This window comes from Protopterus annectens, chromosome 7.part0 (assembly GCF_019279795.1).
Source record: "Protopterus annectens isolate FY-2018-M chromosome 7.part0, PAN1.0, whole genome shotgun sequence".
NCBI lineage: Eukaryota > Metazoa > Chordata > Ceratodontiformes > Protopteridae > Protopterus > Protopterus annectens.
This window is the reverse complement of record NC_056739.1, coordinates 922269374-922289366: the sequence shown is the minus strand read 5'-3', so window position 1 is coordinate 922289366 and position 19993 is coordinate 922269374. Positions and strand designations below refer to the sequence as shown.

Below are 19993 nucleotides of genomic sequence, written 5' to 3'. Positions count from 1 at the left end.
TATCTTTGTTGTATGGAAAGGGGATGTTGATACAGCAGCAGCATTTGTGGAAAAAATTTAAAATAGTACCACATTTTTGGAATTTATCTCCCAATTTGATACAGATTTAATAGCTTTTCTGAATGTACATCTTAAGAAGGATAGAATCAATAATAGATACTTGGTAAAAAATTATAGGAAGCCCACCTATTTGAATACATTCTTACTTTTTAGCAGTTCCCATCCCTTCCCCAAAGAAAGGCTGTTGTCAAAGGCCAATTGGTAAGGGTGGCGAAGATGACTTCATTAATGGAGGATTTATACAGGAATGTCAACACCTTAAGGAAATATTCTTAGGAAGGCGTTACCCTATATTATTAGTGGATGAACTGATATCAGAGGTTCATATGAAGAGAGAGAGAGAGAGGGTAGTTTAAACCCATTTTGGGTAAAGAAACACATGTAAGGGAGCCAGGCATGAAAATAGTCAATGTATCTATTGAATCCAGTGTGAAGTTTCAATATAAAATTAGTTTTATCACTTCATATTCTAGTGATTCTTATAACATTAGAAATGTGCTGAGTAAAACTGGAGTATATTCAAGGAGATGTTACTCTTATTAATAAGATCGGAGATGCCCCTAAGATTACTTATAGAAAAGTAATGAGTTTAAAAATGATTTTTCAGGTTGTTAGGATCAATTACACTTATAGGATTAAAAGGAAATATTCCTGTGATATGAAGGGTGTCATATATATGGTGAGATGCCAGTTATGTCCTGTATTTTATATAGGAAAAACTGAGAGGGGTTTTAAGCAACATGTTTATGGACACCAATATAATATCGCTAAAGATAATTGTAATAACGCCCTCACTAAGCATATAATGAGTAATCAGAATAATCTTTTTTCACTACCTGATTATAGAGCAAGTTAAGAAAAATGTAAGAGGCAGGCAGTGGACATTAAAACTTGAAGAAAGGGAGCTGCTGTGGCAGATTAAGTTGAATGCTTTTGCCTTTCCCATCTGAATGAAAATTGTACATTAGCTTGTGTCCTAAAATTAAAATCACTGTTAAGATGAATTTAATTGACTAGGAATTGATGTTATAGTAGGGGTTGTATGCATTGATTTATTATTATTCCTTTTTTGTAGTTGGAATGCTTTTAAATAAATTTTTTTATATATTGCATTACTTATTTGTTGCCATGTAAGGTCATTTTTAAGCGTATGACTTTAAGGGGATGAACGATGATGTCATGCTACGTTTTGGCAGGTAATATAAAATGGGATGTTTGTTTATGTTGTATTTGATAAGTTATTTATCTGAAGAAGTTTATTGTTATTGGCCGAAAGCATTAATAAATTGCAAGGAGTACACCTGTAAATTACATAGTAGTTCATCTTGTTGGTTTCCATACATTGTTTTGGTTTTCTTACAGTTTTTGGAGTTTTATTCCACGGTATGTTTTTGGTTTTGTTTTTATTTTGTTAGAATAATCAGAAGAGTCCATAAGTACTCCCACCCCCCCACCCCCACACACACACACTCTCTCAGACATCAAGTTTCATAATGCTTGTGTTCCCATCTAAAGTTAAATTTTTTGCTGTTTCTTTTTCTCCTGAACTTAATTATTAATGCTATGACGGGCCATTAGATATACAACCAAATGTCCCAATGATATACGTTCTCAAATACATTAATCACTGTGATATTTGGGAGTACAAAAGTACTTTCTCTTCAGATCACCATGTACAAATTCATTGCTATTGTTAAATAAACAAATTCAGCTTTTTAACAAAAAGCTTCACTTCTAATAAAGTGTCTGATACATTGAACCTAGAATTAGGTACAAATGTAAATCCTCTCAAGGTTAAAATGTTTGTCCGTAACAGTAACATTTGAGTAATTGAAAATTTTGAAACCATTTTTTGAGATCAAATGTGGATTGTTACTGCCCTGAAGTCCTGTAATTACCATCCCTTTGAGTGAGCTTGACCTCTGGGCTTTGTAGTTCCTCTTTTTCAATGACAGAGACTCTGAATTGCTTATTATTTGTTCATCCAGATAAGTAGGTTTGTCCAAAAAAGGACCAGGTGGGACATCGGTTGTACAGAGTAATCCAAATAATTTGTTGCATCATGAGCGCCTGATATTGCCTCGCCCATAGTGTCAAAATCTGATCTTGTATAAGAATCTGGAAGTCTAAATGTAGGATCATTAAAAACCCTTTTGTTTAGGCACCAGGTATGCTGAATTTGTTTTATAGGCAATGACATGAACTTCCAATTTTTTCTGCTTCCTAGTTTTAATAAGAACCTCTTATTGATCAACATAACTAAAAGTCGTTAAGTAGGACTCTGAATATTGTTCAAAAAGCAAGTCTGATTTAATATTAGAGTCCAAACTGCTTATTTGAGATAAAAGCATTCTCATTTTTTTTGTTGTTCTCCCTAATTATTTGTAATAAATCTAAACCTTACTTATTAAACATTTCTACCTACTCAAAATATAACAGTGAGCTGGGTAACTCAAAATATAATGGTGAGCCGAGGTAGACACCATTTGGGAACTTCCATATGCATAAACCCTGTGGTACAGATCCTTTAGAAATGCACATTTCCAGATAAGCATTATGAACTTGTGTCTTCCTGTAATCTAATAGCTGTTTCTGAAAATGTGAAATTTGTTGTACAACAGTAACTCTGCTGTAAGCAGAATTTGTAGCTGTTAATGTAGCAAAGGTTGGGCTACAGATAAGCCAGTCATTCAGTGCAATACTTGGATTTAAACAGTGTCGTTCCTCACTTACAACATCCACATCCACCATGGGTCACAGCTACAGATTCTAACAGTTGCCATGGAGAGTTCATGATGAAGTTGATAAACTTGTCATCTGCAAACAGGCTTTTGTAATTTAAGAAGCAGACTATGAATGGGGAGGAGGGCTGAGAGGTAGCTAGTTGGTGTGGCTCATGGCAGCGAGATTATACTATCCTGGCTGGAAAGAAATAGATTCATGGGGCAATTGAACAGGGGATGAATGGACATGTCTCTTGGAGAATATTTGTAGATAGAAAGGAATCTGCACAGATGTCAAGGAACTGAAAAGTCATGTACAATGCTGGGTGAGGGGGCGGGCACAGAATTAAATCTTGAATGAAGCTGTAATTTCTGATGTTACCTCTGGGAAAGCTTTATCCTGGACTACAAATGCAAAGTAGAACTTTTTTATCGTACATCTATATGGGATTAACTGTCTGTGGATGAATGCTGCATAACAGTTCAACCTCCCACAGGAACTGCTGTTTCATTTCTATACAGCAGTCATGGAGTCTGTTCTCAGCTCATCCATAACAGTGTGGTTTGTTATCTCTGTCTGATCATGAAAAAATAGGTTACATCGAATAGTCAGGTCTGCTGAAAATATCATTGGTGCTAGTTTGCCCTCCTTACAGGACCTGTACTATTCCAAAGTCATGAAAAGGGCAGGGAAAATCATTGCGACCCTTCACGTCCATGCCACCATCTTTTTGAAATATTACCCCTGGCCAGGCGTTGTAGATTAATACTCACCAAAACAAGCAGATATAAGAACGTTTTTTTTTCCCCATGGGCCATCAAGTTCATAAATGGTTAACTCAGCTTATTAGGCAGAGGTATTCTTTTCCGAGTCTCCAAGGACTCTACAGTATTATTTACATATTGTTAATATTTGTTTCTTTCAGAGTTTATTTCAGTATTTCTTGCACTGAGTTGCACTTTGCACCTTATATGTATATGTATATTTACAGTTTTTTGTCTTGTTCTTAATAGTTCCATGTTATGTAATTTGTGTTGTTCTTAATAATTGTATGTATGTCATTTATGTAATTCATACTTTTAGAGTAATTGAAACCGGGGTCAAATTCCTTGTATGTGCACATACTTGGCCAATAAATGTGATTCTGATTCTGATAACAGCTAAGTTTTTTAAGGAAAGGAAATGCCTACTGGCTTGTTCTTTTCAAAATACAGAGCAGATCTTCAAAAAATTACAGTAGTTTAAAGCAAGTGAGTGTTTTTGTTACTTTTATTTATAGAATGGGAAAGGAAATTTCTGTGATGCATTGCATACAGATTTCTTTTATTTTCTTTTTTTAGTAAGTTAAAATTGATGCATGAAATTGGAAGTCCACAAGGGGACAGTAGTCCCTCATCTAGCCAAGATAAATTGGAAGTTCCCCAAGAAGAAGGAAACTGGGATGCTTCGGGCTGCTGGTAAGTGAACAGATTGGATTGTTTTTTATTCAAGTTAATTGAAAAGGAGTGATTTGATGAGTGCAATGGAAATATTAACACAATCTCTAAAATGTTAAAGCAGGTAAATTATCAGCAAGCCATTATGATGGTATACATCTCCAAAATGTTACAGTAACATCTCTGCTGAATAATATAAACCCATCTACTAAATAATAAGCAAATATATGCGTTTATTTATTAATTCATGAACTTATTCATCATTTCTAATATAATTTCTCCCTATTGACATCATTTGGTAATTTTAATACTGAAACTAAGTTTTGATGTGAAAGCAAGGAGTGGTAAGAAGGACAGAAGCCTAACAAATATTGGGCAAGAATGCATCTTAACAAGGTAGATTAGTAAGAGCTTACCTAACTCACACTGCACTCATGTTTTGGTATATACAGGCAGTTTTATAATTACTGTGTTGGTTATATAACGTTTCATGTTAATTAGATCTTTTGCATGGATCTGTATTACTTCATCGAGCATTCATTCCCGCAAATGCCTATTCATTGATCCCTTTACATTGAACATCCATTCATCGAATGTTAAAATCAACAAACTTTTTTTATAGGAGGGAAGTTAGTTGTCTACCACAGAGCTCATCACACACACTACATTATTTCAAACCCACTGTTGTGGGCGCTGCGCCTACTACAGTGGGGAAAAGGGCAAATTTCCAGTGATGGCTATCTATCTCCCTTCCCTATAAAAAAAAATTTGCTGATTTTAACATTTGATGAATGGATGTCCAATGTAAAGGGGACGATGAATAGGTATTCACAGGAATGAATGTTCGATGAAGTAATATAGTCCCTTTTTACATAATTAAATTACCCATGAAAGGTCTCATCTACATATTTGCTATCTATTCCTTCACTCACTGTCATACCCACCCCTCATCACCCAGCATCACGCTTCCCTTGCCACTCTCATCACGTAGCTCCACGCTCCCTTACCATTCTCATAACCCAGCTCCATGCTCCCTTACCATTCTCATCGCTTAGCTCCACGCTCCCTTACCATTCTCATCACATAGCTCCATGCTTCCTTACCATTCTCATCACCCAGCTCCATGCTTCCTTACCATTCTCATCACCCAGCTCCATGCTTCCTTACCATTCTCATCACCCAGCTCCATGCTTTCTTACCATTCTCATCACCCAGCTCCATGCTTCCTTACCATTCTCATCACCCAGCTCCACACTTGCTTACCATTCTCATCACCCAGCTCCATGCTTCCTTACCATTCTCATCACCCAGCTCCATGCTTCCTTACCATTCTCATCACCCAGCTCCATGCTTCCTTACCATTCTCATCACCCAGCTCCATGCTCCCTTACCATTCTCATCACCCAGCTCCACGCTCCCTTACCATTCTCAACATGTAGCTCCATGCTCCCCTACCATTCTCAACATGTAGCTCCATGCTCCCTTACCATTCTCAACATGTAGCTCCATGCTCCCTTAACATTCTCATCATGTAGCTCCATGCTCCCTTACCATTCTCATCACGTAGCTCCATGCTTCCTTACCATTCTCATCACGTAGCTCCATGCTTCTTTACCATTCTCATCACCCAGCACCATGCTCCCTTACCATTCTCATCACCCAGCACCACTCTCCCTTACCATTCTCATCACCCAGCTCCATGCTCCCTTACCATTCTCATCACCCAGCTCCACACTCCCTTACCATTCTCATCACATAGCTCCACGCTCCCTTACCATTCTCATCACATAGCTCCACGCTCCCTTACCATTCTCATCACGTAGCTCCATGCTGCCTTACCATTCTCATCACGTAGCTCCACGCTCCCTTACCATTCTCATCACCCAGCTCCATGCTCCCTTACCATTCTCATCACCCAGCACCACGCTCCCTTACCATTCTCATCACATAGCTCCACGCTCCCTTACCATTCTCATCATGTAGCTCCATGCTCCCTTACCATTCTCATCACATAGCTCCACGCTCCCTTACCATTCTCATCACCCAGCTCCACACTTCCTTACCATTCTCATCACCCAGCTCCACGCTCCCTTACCATTCTTAACATGTACCTCCACGCTCCCTTAACATTCTCATCACCCAGCTCCACGCTCCCTTACCATTCTCAAAATGTAGCTCCATGCTCCCTTACCATTTTCATCACCCAGCTCCATGCTCCCTTACAGCTCCACACTTCCTTACCATTCTCGTCACCCAGCTCCACGCTCCCTTACCATTCTTAACATGTAGCTCCATGCTCCCTTAACATTCTCATCACCCAGCTCCACACTTTCTTACCATTCTCATCACCCAGCACCACACCCCCTTACCATTCTCATCACCCAGCTCCACACTCTCTTACCATTCTCATCACCCAGCACCACGCTCCCTTACCATTCTCATCACCCAGTTCCACGCTCCCTTACCATTCTCATTGCATAGCTCCATGCTTCCTTACCATTCTCATCACCCAGCACCACGCTCCCTTACCATTCTCATCACCCAGCTCCATGCTCCCTTACCATTCTCAACATGTAGCTCCACGCTCCCTTACCATTCTCATCACCCAGCTCCATACTTCCTTACCATTCTCATCACCCAGCACCACGCCCCCTTACCATTCTCATCACCCAGCTCCACGCTCCCTTACCATTCTCATCATATAGCTCCACGCTTCCTTACCATTCTCATCACCCAGCTCCACGCTCCCTTACCATTCTCATCACCCAGCTCCACGCTCCCTTACCATTCTCATCACCCAGCTCCACGCTCCCTTACCATTCTCATCACCCAGCTCCACGCTCCCTTACCATTCTCAACATGTAGCTCCATGCTCCCTTACCATTCTCATCACCCAGCACCACGCTCCCTTACCATTCTCATCACCCAGCTCCATGCTCCCTTACCATTCTCATCACGTAGCTCCATGCTCCCTTACCATTCTCATCACCCAGCTCCATGCTCCCTTACCATTCTCATCACGTAGCTCAATGCTCCCTTACCATTCTCATCACGTAGCTCCATGCTCCCTTACCATTCTCATCACGTAGCTCCATGCTCCCTTACCATTCTCATCACGTAGCTCCATGATCCCTTACCATTCTCATCACATAGCTCCATGCTCCCTTACCATTCTCATCACCCAGCTTCATGCTTCCTTACCATTCTCATCACCCAGCACCACACTCCCTTACCATTCTCATCACCCAGCTCCATGCTCCCTTACCATTCTCATCACGTAGCTCCCCGCTCCCTTACCATTCTCATCAGCCAGCTCCACACTCCCTTACCATTCTCATCACCCAGCACCACACTTCCTTACCATTCTCATCACCCAGCTCCATGCTCCCTTACCATTCTCATCACCCAGCTCCACACTCTCTTACCATTCTCATCACCCAGCACCACGCTCCCTTACCATTCTCATCACCCAGTTCCACGCTCCCTTACCATTCTCATCGCATAGCTCCATGCTTCCTTACCATTCTCATCACCCAGCACCACGCTCCCTTACCATTCTCATCACCCAGCTCCATGCTCCCTTACCATTCTCAACATGTAGCTCCACGCTCCCTTACCATTCTCATCACCCAGCACCACACTCCCTTACCATTCTCATCACCCAGCTCCACGCTCCCTTACCATTCTCAACATGTAGCTCCATGCTCCCTTACCATTCTCATCACCCAGCACCATGCTCCCTTACCATTCTCATCACCCAGCTCCATGCTCCCTTACCATTCTCATCACGTAGCTCCATGCTCCCTTACCATTCTCATCACCCAGCTCCACGCTCCCTTACCATTCTCATCACGTAGCTCAATGCTCCCTTACCATTCTCATCACATAGCTCCATGCTCCCTTACCATTCTCATCACGTAGCTCCATGCTCCCTTACCATTCTCATCACGTAGCTCCATGATCCCTTACCATTCTCATCACATAGCTCCATGCTCCCTTACCATTCTCATCACCCAGCTTCATGCTTCCTTACCATTCTCATCACCCAGCACCACACTCCCTTACCATTCTCATCACCCAGCTCCATGCTCCCTTACCATTCTCATCACGTAGCTCCCCGCTCCCTTACCATTCTCATCAGCCAGCTCCACACTCCCTTACCATTCTCATCACCCAGCACCACGCTTCCTTACCATTCTCATCACGTAGCTCCATGCTCCCTTACCATTCTCATCACATAGCTCCATGCTCCCTTACCATTCTCATCACGTAGCTCCCCGCTCCCTTACCATTCTCATCACCCAGCACCATGCTCCCTTACCTTTCTCATCATGTAGCTCCACGCTCCCTTACCATTCTCATCACCCAGCACCACGCTCCCTTACCATTCTCATCACGTAGCTCCATGCTCCCTTACCATTCTCAACATGTAGCACCACGCTCCCTTACCATTCTCATCACGTAGCTCCACGCTCCATTACCATTCTCAACATGTAGCTCCATGCTCCCTTACCATTCTCATCATGTAGCTTCACGCTCCCTTACCATTCTCATCACGTAGCTCCATGCTCCATTACCATTCTCAACATGTAGCTCCATGCTCCCTTACCATTCTCATCATGTAGCTCCATGCTCCCTTACCATTCTCATCACATAGCTCCATGCTCCATTACCATTCTCAACATGTAGCTCCATGCTCCCTTACCATTCTCATCATGTAGCTCCATGCTCCCTTACCATTCTCATCATGTAGCTCCACGCTCCCTTACCATTCTCATCACGTAGCTCCATGCTCCATTACCATTCTCAACATGTAGCTCCATGCTCCCTTACCATTCTCATCACGTAGCTCCATGCTCCCTTACCATTCTCATCACGTAGCTCCATGCTCCCTTACCATTCTCATCATGTAGCTCCATGCTCCCTTACCATTCTCAACATGTAGCTCCATGCTCCCTTACCATTCTCATCACGTAGCTCCACGCTCCCTTACCATTCTCATCACCCAGCTCCACACTTCCTTACCATTCTCATCACCCAGCACCATACCCCCTTACCATTCTCATCACCCAGCTCCACACTCTCTTACCATTCTCATCACCCAGCACCACGCTCCCTTACCATTCTCATCACCCAGTTCCACGCTCCCTTACCATTCTCATCGCATAGCTCCATGCTTCCTTACCATTCTCATCACCCAGCACCACGCTCCCTTACCATTCTCATCACCCAGCTCCATGCTCCCTTACCATTCTCAACATGTAGCTCCACGCTCCCTTACCATTCTCATCACCCAGCTCCACACTTCCTTACCATTCTCATCACCCAGCACCACGCCCCCTTACCATTCTCATCACCCAGCTCCACGCTCCCTTACCATTCTCATCACCCAGCTCCACGCTTCCTTACCATTCTCATCACCCAGCTCCACGCTCCCTTACCATTCTCATCACCCAGCTCCACGCTCCCTTACCATTCTCATCACCCAGCTCCACACTCCCTTACCATTCTCATCACCCAGCTCCACGCTCCCTTACCATTCTCAACATGTAGCTCCATGCTCCCTTACCATTCTCATCACCCAGCACCACACTCCCTTACCATTCTCATCACCCAGCTCCATGCTCCCTTACCATTCTCATCACGTAGCTCCATGCTCCCTTACCATTCTCATCACCCAGCTCCACGCTCCCTTAGCATTCTCATCACGTAGCTCAATGCTCCCTTACCATTCTCATCACGTAGCTCCATGCTCCCTTACCATTCTCATCACGTAGCTCCATGCTCCCTTACCATTCTCATCACGTAGCTCCATGATCCCTTACCATTCTCATCACATAGCTCCATGCTCCCTTACCATTCTCATCACCCAGCTTCATCCTTCCTTACCATTCTCATCACCCAGCACCACACTCCCTTACCATTCTCATCACCCAGCTCCATGCTCCCTTACCATTCTCATCACGTAGCTCCCCGCTCCCTTACCATTCTCATCAGCCAGCTCCACACTCCATTACCATTCTCATCACCCAGCACCACGCTCCCTTACCATTCTCATCACGTAGCTCCATGCTCCCTTACCATTCTCATCACGTAGCTCCATGCTACCTTACCATTCTCATCACGTAGCTCCCCGCCCCCTTACCATTCTCATCACCCAGCACCATGCTCCCTTACCTTTCTCATCATGTAGCTCCACGCTCCCTTACCATTCTCATCACCCAGCACCACGCTCCCTTACCATTCTCATCACGTAGCTCCATGCTCCCTTACCATTCTCAACATGTAGCACCACGCTTCCTTACCATTCTCATCACGTAGCTCCACGCTCCATTACCATTCTCAACATGTAGCTCCATGCTCCCTTACCATTCTCATCATGTAGCTTCACGCTCCCTTACCATTCTCATCACGTAGCTCCATGCTCCATTACCATTCTCAACATGTAGCTCCATGCTCCCTTACCATTCTCATCATGTAGCTCCACGCTCCCTTACCATTCTCATCACATAGCTCCATGCTCCATTACCATTCTCAACATGTAGCTCCATGCTCCCTTACCATTCTCATCATGTAGCTCCATGCTCCCTTACCATTCTCATCATGTAGCTCCACGCTCCCTTACCATTCTCATCACATAGCTCCACGCTCCCTTACCATTCTCATCACCCAGCTCCGCACTGCCGTACTATTCTCATTATTTTCCCCATCACCTATTCCTTGCCTTTTCCTACCTCCTCTTTCTCACCATCAGTTTACTACTTTTGCACTATTGTCTGTATTTGTTTACTGTTAGTCTGTTTTGCATAAAAATTGGAGCGTTTCTCCCTGACCTCTGCCCATTCAGACTATCCCAGTCAGCAACTGTAATAAATAAAAATAAATAATTATCACTTTCTCATTTTTACCTTAAACATACATAGTTGCATAAATATTAAGAAATGCATGAAGTCCATATAAGCATTGTCTTCATTACTACTACATGCCAATACACACTCGACTCAACCAGTTCTCGGGCACATATATCAAGCTCCTATATATCTAGCACTCTTCCCTGTTATACAAGAACTTGGGGCAAATAGTAACATGAGAAAAAACAGTAGATCATTGCTTTGCATTGTACATGCTGTGACATTGGCAATCTGGTTTGTCATCAGCTCTGGATTGGGCACAAGTATCCATAAATCCAGGGTAAAAAGATCTAGTTGGTCATATTTTTTATGTTAATATACAATTAACTATTCGTTTGGTAATAATAATCTTTCTTAGCATAGTATTTCATCCCTGTTTGAATAGAAATATGTCTGGTTATCTTAATCCAAAAAAAGTTATACTTCACAATCTAGTCATCCATCTTACTTTTGCTGCGGAGCTTTCAGTCCCCACCCCTGCCAACTTTTGCTTTATCTTTCTCTCTTTTTTGTCTGTCTCCCTTCAGATTTAGAATCAAGGTGTTTGTTTATAATTAAATCCACTGATTAAATGAGGTTGTAGCACCAGTGAGCTTATTTGAACAGAGTCCGTCAGTCTGGTGAGCCTTTATCTGTTTTCCTAAGGTGCGCTTTACTTGCAGGACTTTTTGCATTTTTTTTGTTTGTTTTGGTTATCCACTGCCCTGCCAGGGGAATTTCTTTCACCTTCCACATGTCCCCCAGGTTAAGTAAGAGGCTTTAAAAATTCAACAGCCTCATGCACTTCAACACCTTCTTTAATTGTTTTTTTTTTTATAATATGCAAACTTCATTTAATTTGACTACTACCAAATAAGTGAAACAATAACATGCTGCTGCTGCTGGGTGGCTACGGTGGTGCAGTTGTTAACATTGCCACCTCACAGCAAGAGGTTCTCCGGTTCGATGCCTTCTGTGCGGAGTCTGCATGTCCTCCCTGTGGTCACGTGGGTTTCCTCCGGGTGCTCCGGTTTCCTCCCACATATCAGAAACGTGCTGTAGGTGGATTGGACACTCTAAATTGGCCCTAGGTGTGAGTGCATGCATGTGTTTGCCTTCTGTGAAAGTTTGGGCTCCAGGCTGGCAACACGACACCGTAAAACTCCACTGCCAATCATGAGCGGACGGACGATCCGCTGTGGTGACCCCTAACCAGGAAAAGCTGAAAGAAGAAGAAGAATAATCTGCTGCTGCTAAAATATCGAATGATAGTTAAGAAAAAAAAAGTCAGCTATAATACATGGTTTTGGACCATAGATCCCTGGGACAGACTCCTAATGAATACTACTAATAAAAGTAAACAACGACATTTTTTCCAAGGTGGAGATGCCTCATTAAGTTATACAAAATAATGGAGGGGGGAGGCGAGGTTCCCCAGCAATGAAATATATTTTTGACATTTCAGTCATGGTATACAAGAGATATTCAGTTTTGAATCAGTCTGGAGTGAAGGGAGCTGACAAACTGTGTGGCGTGTATGTATGTGTGTACAAGAGGGAGAGAAATGGCCGAGGGAAATGAGAAGACCTTTCTTTTACTGTACACTTCACACTACGCTGATATGTTTTAGACCTCTGCAAGCTCAAGCTGGTCTCTATGGGAACACTGCAAACCAGTAACACTTGCAGAACAGCCAAAGAAGGCTTTGTCTGCAAAAAGCATGCATCTCCACAAGTTAATCAAAGCACTACAAATTTTGTATTAGTACATTTGTAGTAGAGCTTTTTGCTTTTTTAAGAAATGCATGTCTTTATAAATTCCTTTGTAAATAAATGAAAATTGTGGCAGATTTATTATTTCCCAGATAATATAAATAATTCTCATTTAATTAGGCTTGAACTAAAACAGTGCCCCTTTATAAGCCAGCTATTATAAAACAGTCCCAGTACCAGAAACTTTTATAATTGTGCAATTAAGCAGAAAAATATTATTAAACTTATAATGTCTCGGTAAAGAAGATTTATTAGTAAAGCTGCAATTGTGTGTGAATTATGCTCAGACCAATAAAATTCACAAAAATTTAATTTTTTTGAAACTAAAGGAATTTAACTGCAGACTTTCTGCAGAACAGAATGATAAAAGAATAAAAGAAAGGAGCTGGCCATGTGGTAAATTACCTATTGTCACTGAAAGCACTACAAAAGTAGCCGATGTGATATATTTTTTTTTTTCAGAAAAAATGTTAAGGAATAACTGCAGCATTATTCCTCTGAATTACCTTACTTGAAACAAGTATTCAAAACCCCCAACATGCTCTCTGAGAAGATTTTGTCTCCAGGGTGATTTGAAGGCTTATGCTTTTTCAAATGAAATATATGTATTTAAACTAAGAGTTTTGCTGCAGTTTCTTACATGAAAAGATGGAGAAAGTTTGCTTAAGAAGTTGTTTTCTTCAAAACGATTTTGCCAACTTCTTCTAGTTTTACTGAAGTTGCACTTCATCCCTCATGTAGAGGGGTGGTATGTTAGTTGAAATGGAATAGCACATTTCTTGCTTTCTTATAGTTAATCTGTTAACATTATTTAATAACTAGATTATGTATGATAAAGACATATTGCATGCTGCCATTGTATTAAATAAGATGTAACATTCTTATTTATTTATTTAGCAAAACACTGATTGCAAATTCAGTCTCAGCCAGGGGAAGATGTAATTGGAGTACAAATAAATATGTAACACTTATATATATATATATATATATATATATATATATATATATATATATATATGGAGCCCTTCATTTGTTCGAACTTTCAAATGTTCGAAACTCATATGGCCGACACCATATGAGCGAATGTTTGAAAGGCCGACAAATGATAGTAGAGATCCCGCTACAGTGCAGGACTGGGAGATTCCCCTTTCCTGCACTGTAGTGCGATCTCAGAGTGAGAATATTTAAGTAGGAGGGGATGCGGGGGGTGCAGGGTGTTGGCCATATGAAAGTTGGCATTCTGAACGGTCGATATTCTGAAGTAGACCTATATATATATATATATATATATATATATATATATATATATATATATGGTTCCCCTTCACAAAGTCGAACTTTCAGAAACTCGAAATGCATATGGCTGACACAATATGCTCGAATTTCTGAAGCTTGACTTTGTGAAAGGGAACTAAGAAAAAAAAATGTAACACAAAAAAGTGTTTCTGCAGGGGGGCAAGCACCCCTGCACCCCCAAACCCCCGCTACACATTTATTCCAATTCTGAGATTGCAGTACAGCGCAGAAAGGGAAATCTCCCTTTCTGCACTGTATGCCATTCCCCATTCACACAGTCGAGCTTCTACAATTTCGAGCATATGGTCTCGACCATATGCATTTTGAGATTGTGGCCGTTCGACTTTGTGAAGGGGAACCATATATAGATATATATATATATATATATATATATATATATATATATATATATATATATATATATATATATACACACACACACACACACACACACACATATCCATCCACAACCCCTTTTTCCCCATTTTATATATGTATATATATATATATATATATATATATATATATATATATATATATTTATATCAGAGGCCATTGGAAAGAAATTAGCATATTCTAACGGTGTCTTTATCTCCATTCCTGTTGCTAACACCTACATTTTGATGTACCAATATACGATTAGGTAGTGAATCAGGTAGAAATGCAAATGGTTCCTTGTTGTAATTTTTGAGACCTGAAACAGTGAATCACAGAATTCTGTAAATAGTACAGTAAAACTACAGAAAAACTCAGTTAAAGATAATTTTTTCAGGAGGCAAGGCCTACTGCACTCCCCACCCCCATTGTGAGGAGCTGTACCCCATACTCCTACTGTGTAGTATAATTCTGAGACTAGTCTATTTTGGAGAAAAGGGAAAACTCTAAGCTATGACAGACTTAGTATATATAATCTACAGTTTTAAACATTTGCTTTTTTGTTGTTAGAGTCACAGTTATGAGTCTCAGAATTTTAAACACTTAATGATGTATACAGTTGTGTCTAAACATGGATGTGTACCCAGAAAGTTACCTAAATAAAGTGCACAGCAGTAACTACCAAGACAAATATGAGCACAGAAAAGCTATTAAAATTTATGTCTGGTTCTTTAAATTTATGCCTAATGGTAGTTTTCTAATGCATGTTTGTTAATACACATTGATGTGAGCTAACAACTATTTGATGCATGCTTAGTTTTCATATTTTGACTGCGTGCTTTAATTTAGCTATCAGTCACATTATCCCTTCATCTCCTATCCTTTGCATACTACGTGCAGACAAACTAGGTTCACTGTTTTGAGGAGGAGGATTGTTTTGGAAACCAGGGGAAGAGCAATGCTATTCCCATCCATCCTGCTTCATTGCTTGAGCAAGAATGGACCTGGATAGAAGCCAGATTAGCTCATTACTTGGGCTGACATGCCAGGGCGAGCATGATTTGAAAGAACATGCTGATGGAGGACAGGTTTGTTTTGAGTCACTCTTTGAACAGACACTGAAATAATGAAAAGGAATTACTTGACTTGAAGCTGTCCATGTGCAGCAAAGCATATTACAGATAGATGAATTTCTGTTCTGGTGAATTATAATGCGTACAGGAGGATCACTGGGTCGATTCATAATGTGCCATGTATTAATATCATATCTGTGTGGAAAAATCTACTGTAGGCTGGAGGGTGCTAAAACTTAAAGTATTAGAAATGGCATAAGCAAATACTTGTTTCTTACTTTTAAATCATAGAATCAGTGCCTACAATGAAGACGTAAGGATAGTAATGTTCAAATAAAAACTGGAGGTAGTTTGCAAATCGTTATTGTGAATCTGTTACTGCAGTGTACGGTTTGACTTTCTGTTAACACCAGACGTGGTCTTCCCAAGCTTCCACTCGCTTCTACTGCAGCTGTCTAAGGTTATTTAAATGTGTTATTCTCAGTCTAATCCTTAGAATATTCAGGAAAAAAGGAAACAGTAATATGTTAAGACCAAATTTGGCCTCTAGTACTGCCTGTCAGTAGTTGTAGTTCTGCTGTGTTTATTCTTGATTCTTTTATTAATATTATTTTTAATTATTAAACAATACTTTGTATGTTTCATTCTCCAACAATTTCTACTTTATCATTCCTTAACACAAAGTTTCTGAGTGAGAGTGTAATCTTGGCTTTATTCTGGTAACACCTTTACTTTGTTTTGGCTGTCCAATGCCTGCATTAATCCATTTTTTTTAATTCTGGAAGTTCATCGCTCATTTTTAATCATTGTGCCAGTGGCTTGGTCCTGGGTCATTTCTTTCTGTCCTCCTGACTTTTAGTTAGATGTCTTAAGATATTGATTAAGTTCTATTGAAGACCTTTCATTTTATCCATACTGTGCTCCCACCACTCATTCGGAGCAGCTGTTACTGAACAGCAAAGTGAAGAATAACACTACACAAACATTGAAAGCAGAGTCCAAAACCAGGTTTATCCTAAACTCATTACAAAAGGAAGAAAACTTTCCACCACTGTGCTGTTACATCTATATTCCGATCCAAGTTTGTCTTTCTAGCCTGCTTTCTGGACGCTTTTTTCACTGTTATGTCTATTGACATCATTATGAGGAACACTCCTCACTTTTTGAGTCTTAAAAAGTTATTGTTCCTTGCAGTTTCACTTTAAAAGTTTCTGCCACACATTTGATGTTAGGATTTTTTAACTGATATCCACAATAAGTTGTACTATTTGAAATTAATTCTTCAAAAGAACATTTTAGTAGTATAAAGTGTGAATAATCCTCTGAGCTTCTTAGTTGAAGTTGTTACCAAGCTGTTAGAAAGTGTTCCCCATTCTGCCCATTGTTCCACGTTATGAGAAATAATGTTCCACATTTTGGAGATGGAAGGTTGTGAGCTATTGTTAGCTATGTGGTAGTTCATTGTGCAGCACTAAACACAGGGAGTGGCCATGAGCTGGGTGTGAGTGATCTTAAGACAGAGATATCAGTCACACCGGGTTCAAATAGTGTGACATGTAACACACATACCAATGAATGTATAATGGTATGGAAATAAGAACCCCATTGTAAAGGCATCTCAAGGATTATGCAGATGATGATGATGATGATGATGATGATGATGATGACACCAAGTTTTTGACCAATTCAGAAATATCAATCAGGTGCCCTTTACTGCTACATACAGCCATTTTAACCACTGATATTCATGGTCTACATGATGGCAGTGATGCTGGGAGTAGCGGTAGCACAGTGGTGTGTGTTATTACCTCCTGTCAGAACCACGACCTCCAGTGTTGGGCATCTCTGCCATCCATGCCACTGCAAGAGGTACAGACATTCCATCACATGCCACCAGCTCACAAACCAGTAGACCATGGACTGGGTCTGACTGGGCAAGAAAACTGTAAAGGCCCACAAGCAGAATTGGGAGGATGTGTAGTATGTTCATTCCTGTACGTACTAAGGTGTATGCAGACTTCACCATCTTAGCTACAGGGATCTTTTGGTGATCTGTGGGAGGCATGTTACGAATATCATAGGTCCCAGCCTCACAAATCCTAAACCATTTGTTTAGTATTATGCTACCATATGTGGTGGGGCATAACTTAGTCACCAGCAGAGCAGAGAGCAGAACTAGTTCCATGCATCTATTTTTACAGTATATTCCTTTGCTTTCCTTGAGGTTGTCAGAGCCATAGATTATATATGTTGCCAGTAAGGCACCACCTGAACAAGAGAACATATGGTGCAGCAACAGGAAGGGCTTTAAGTCCATGAACTTCTAGATGGTCTGTAATGCCCAGGACATTATAATGTGTCTATGCACCACTGGGGTGGTAGATATGATTCACACAGTTAGTACATGTTCAAGCTATTCCAAAGGTTCCTACAGGTTCAAAAGGGTAGTAGGTGTTTAGTCATGCAAGATATTTTAAACAAATGTACCATGCAAGCAGCAATCATGTCACACAAAATTTGTTTGTTGTGGTGGATGATACATACTGCTAGAGCCCTGGTTGGTGACCCCATCTATAACCCCCAGGCCATGCAGAAATTATCCTATTCCACAGCCCATGTGGAAATGCAAAATATAACACAGCATATACTCAGACTACTAATAGGATGTTTCCAGGTTTTGGACATCTCTGTGGGATTACTGAAATGCATTCCAGACATCCTCAGCAAGATTTTTGATTTGTGTGCCATGGTTCACATCATGACATGTGCAGGCAAATGGAGCAGCAGGAACATATCAAGGCAGAACCTTCCATACCAGCTGTAGCAGCAGGAGAAGGGCAGGATAAAAGGTTAGGGGAGGAACGTGCAGCAGATGTCCTACAGCCCAAGCAGGGGCGTGTGCAGGATGTTGCACCGCTAGAAAAGAAGCAGCATCTGGTTTACAGCTGTGGGTGTTGTGGGGCTGATCGCTGTGACACGGTTATTGCCTGTGTTTGAAGTGTTAGCCTCTGGTTGAAGCATTTGGTGCAACACACATTTATTTTTTTAGTCTTGCAACAACTTCATGAAGGTATGAGAATAGAGGATTTAATTAACCTTACTGAAATTAGAGTTATGATGGATAATTTTATTGCAAGCAAACAGGGTACACCGATTGAATGTATCAGTTTCCCTGAAACCGTACCTTAAAGCACATGCATTTTTAAGTGATTTAATTGGTTATCTGAGTTCTTTAAGTGTCTTTATTTGTTTTTTATTGAAAGCAGACAGGGGGCTTGAATTGTATGAGGCGGTTTCTTTAAAACCATACCTTAAAGCACAAGCACTTTTAAACTGATTTCATTCATTATTTGATATTTTCTGAAGCCTCTATTGGTTGTTTTTAAGTGATTTGCTTGGTTATCATATATTTTATAAAGTGTTTCTATTCGTTTTATTGTAAGTAGGTAAGGGATATAGATTGCATCGTACCTTAAAGCAAGAGCACCCTCTAAGTGTTTTAATTGGTTACTTGATATTCTCTGAAGTCCTTATTGGTTATTTTGGATTACTTGTATGATATTTAATGTGTGTTTTAATACTGTATTTTATATCCTCTGAAGAAGCATCAGTTAGACATGAAAGCACTAATCTTTTTAGAATAAATTGTTTATGCAGTTTTTGCATGCTGTGGTCTCCTATCTTTTATACTACAGCACCCAGGAATAATTGAATATGATTGTGTTCTGTCATAACACAGGTTGTTTGGTCTTTCTTGATCTCCCAGCTCAGAAATGTCATTGTACTTCTGCATACTGGGAATTTGGACATCTCAAAGTCCTTGAATGTTTCTGGGATCTCTGCCCCCCCCAAAGACTGAACTTTTGGGGAGGCCTTTGCCAAGCTTTAGGAAGGAAAACTAACAGCATTCCAATTGCCTAGAGTGGTATGGGTAGAGGATTTTTCCTTTCATTTTTTCTTGAATCTACCCATTAGGAATAAAGGCAGTGACTTGCCCTTCTTTATTTTCCTCAGCACTACCACCATAGCCTTATATAAATTCCCTCTATTCAGGTACTACTAGCTGCATTTAATGTTCATACCCAGATGTGCAAGTCCTCACACCTCTCAGCTGTGCAGATGTTCACAAAATGTCTGGATTTTTGTCTCATATTTTAGTCTTTTCCTCATAAAATTTGTGGTATTCTGGCTAAAGGTCCTGTAAGTAAAGCATATTTTTGAGGATTGCAGTAACTATGTAATGACATGCATTGGAGTTTCAGATTTCTTATCCTTCACAAAATGTGTACTAACAAAATCTTGTTATTCTACCAACTTCCTAAGTTTATAATAGCAATACTTAAAATGTTGCCCCCCCCAACCATTAT

At 40.6% G+C, this 19993-nt stretch overlaps 1 protein-coding gene across 6 annotated transcripts in view; it reads left to right on the top strand.

Annotated features, from left to right (window-relative positions):
• The window catches only part of GRAMD2A (GRAM domain containing 2A), a 797948-nt gene that overhangs the window by 286892 nt on the left and 491063 nt on the right, over positions 1-19993 (top strand). For 5 of the 6 annotated variants that reach the window (XM_044077503.1, XM_044077502.1, XM_044077501.1 and 2 more), the window contains exon 2: positions 4125-4241. The exons of the other annotated variant lie outside the window; for it this stretch is intronic. In XM_044077503.1, coding sequence (XP_043933438.1) covers positions 4125-4241 — 117 coding nt within the window. The remainder of the gene's footprint in view (positions 1-4124; positions 4242-19993) is intronic. 6 annotated transcript variants of the gene reach the window in all.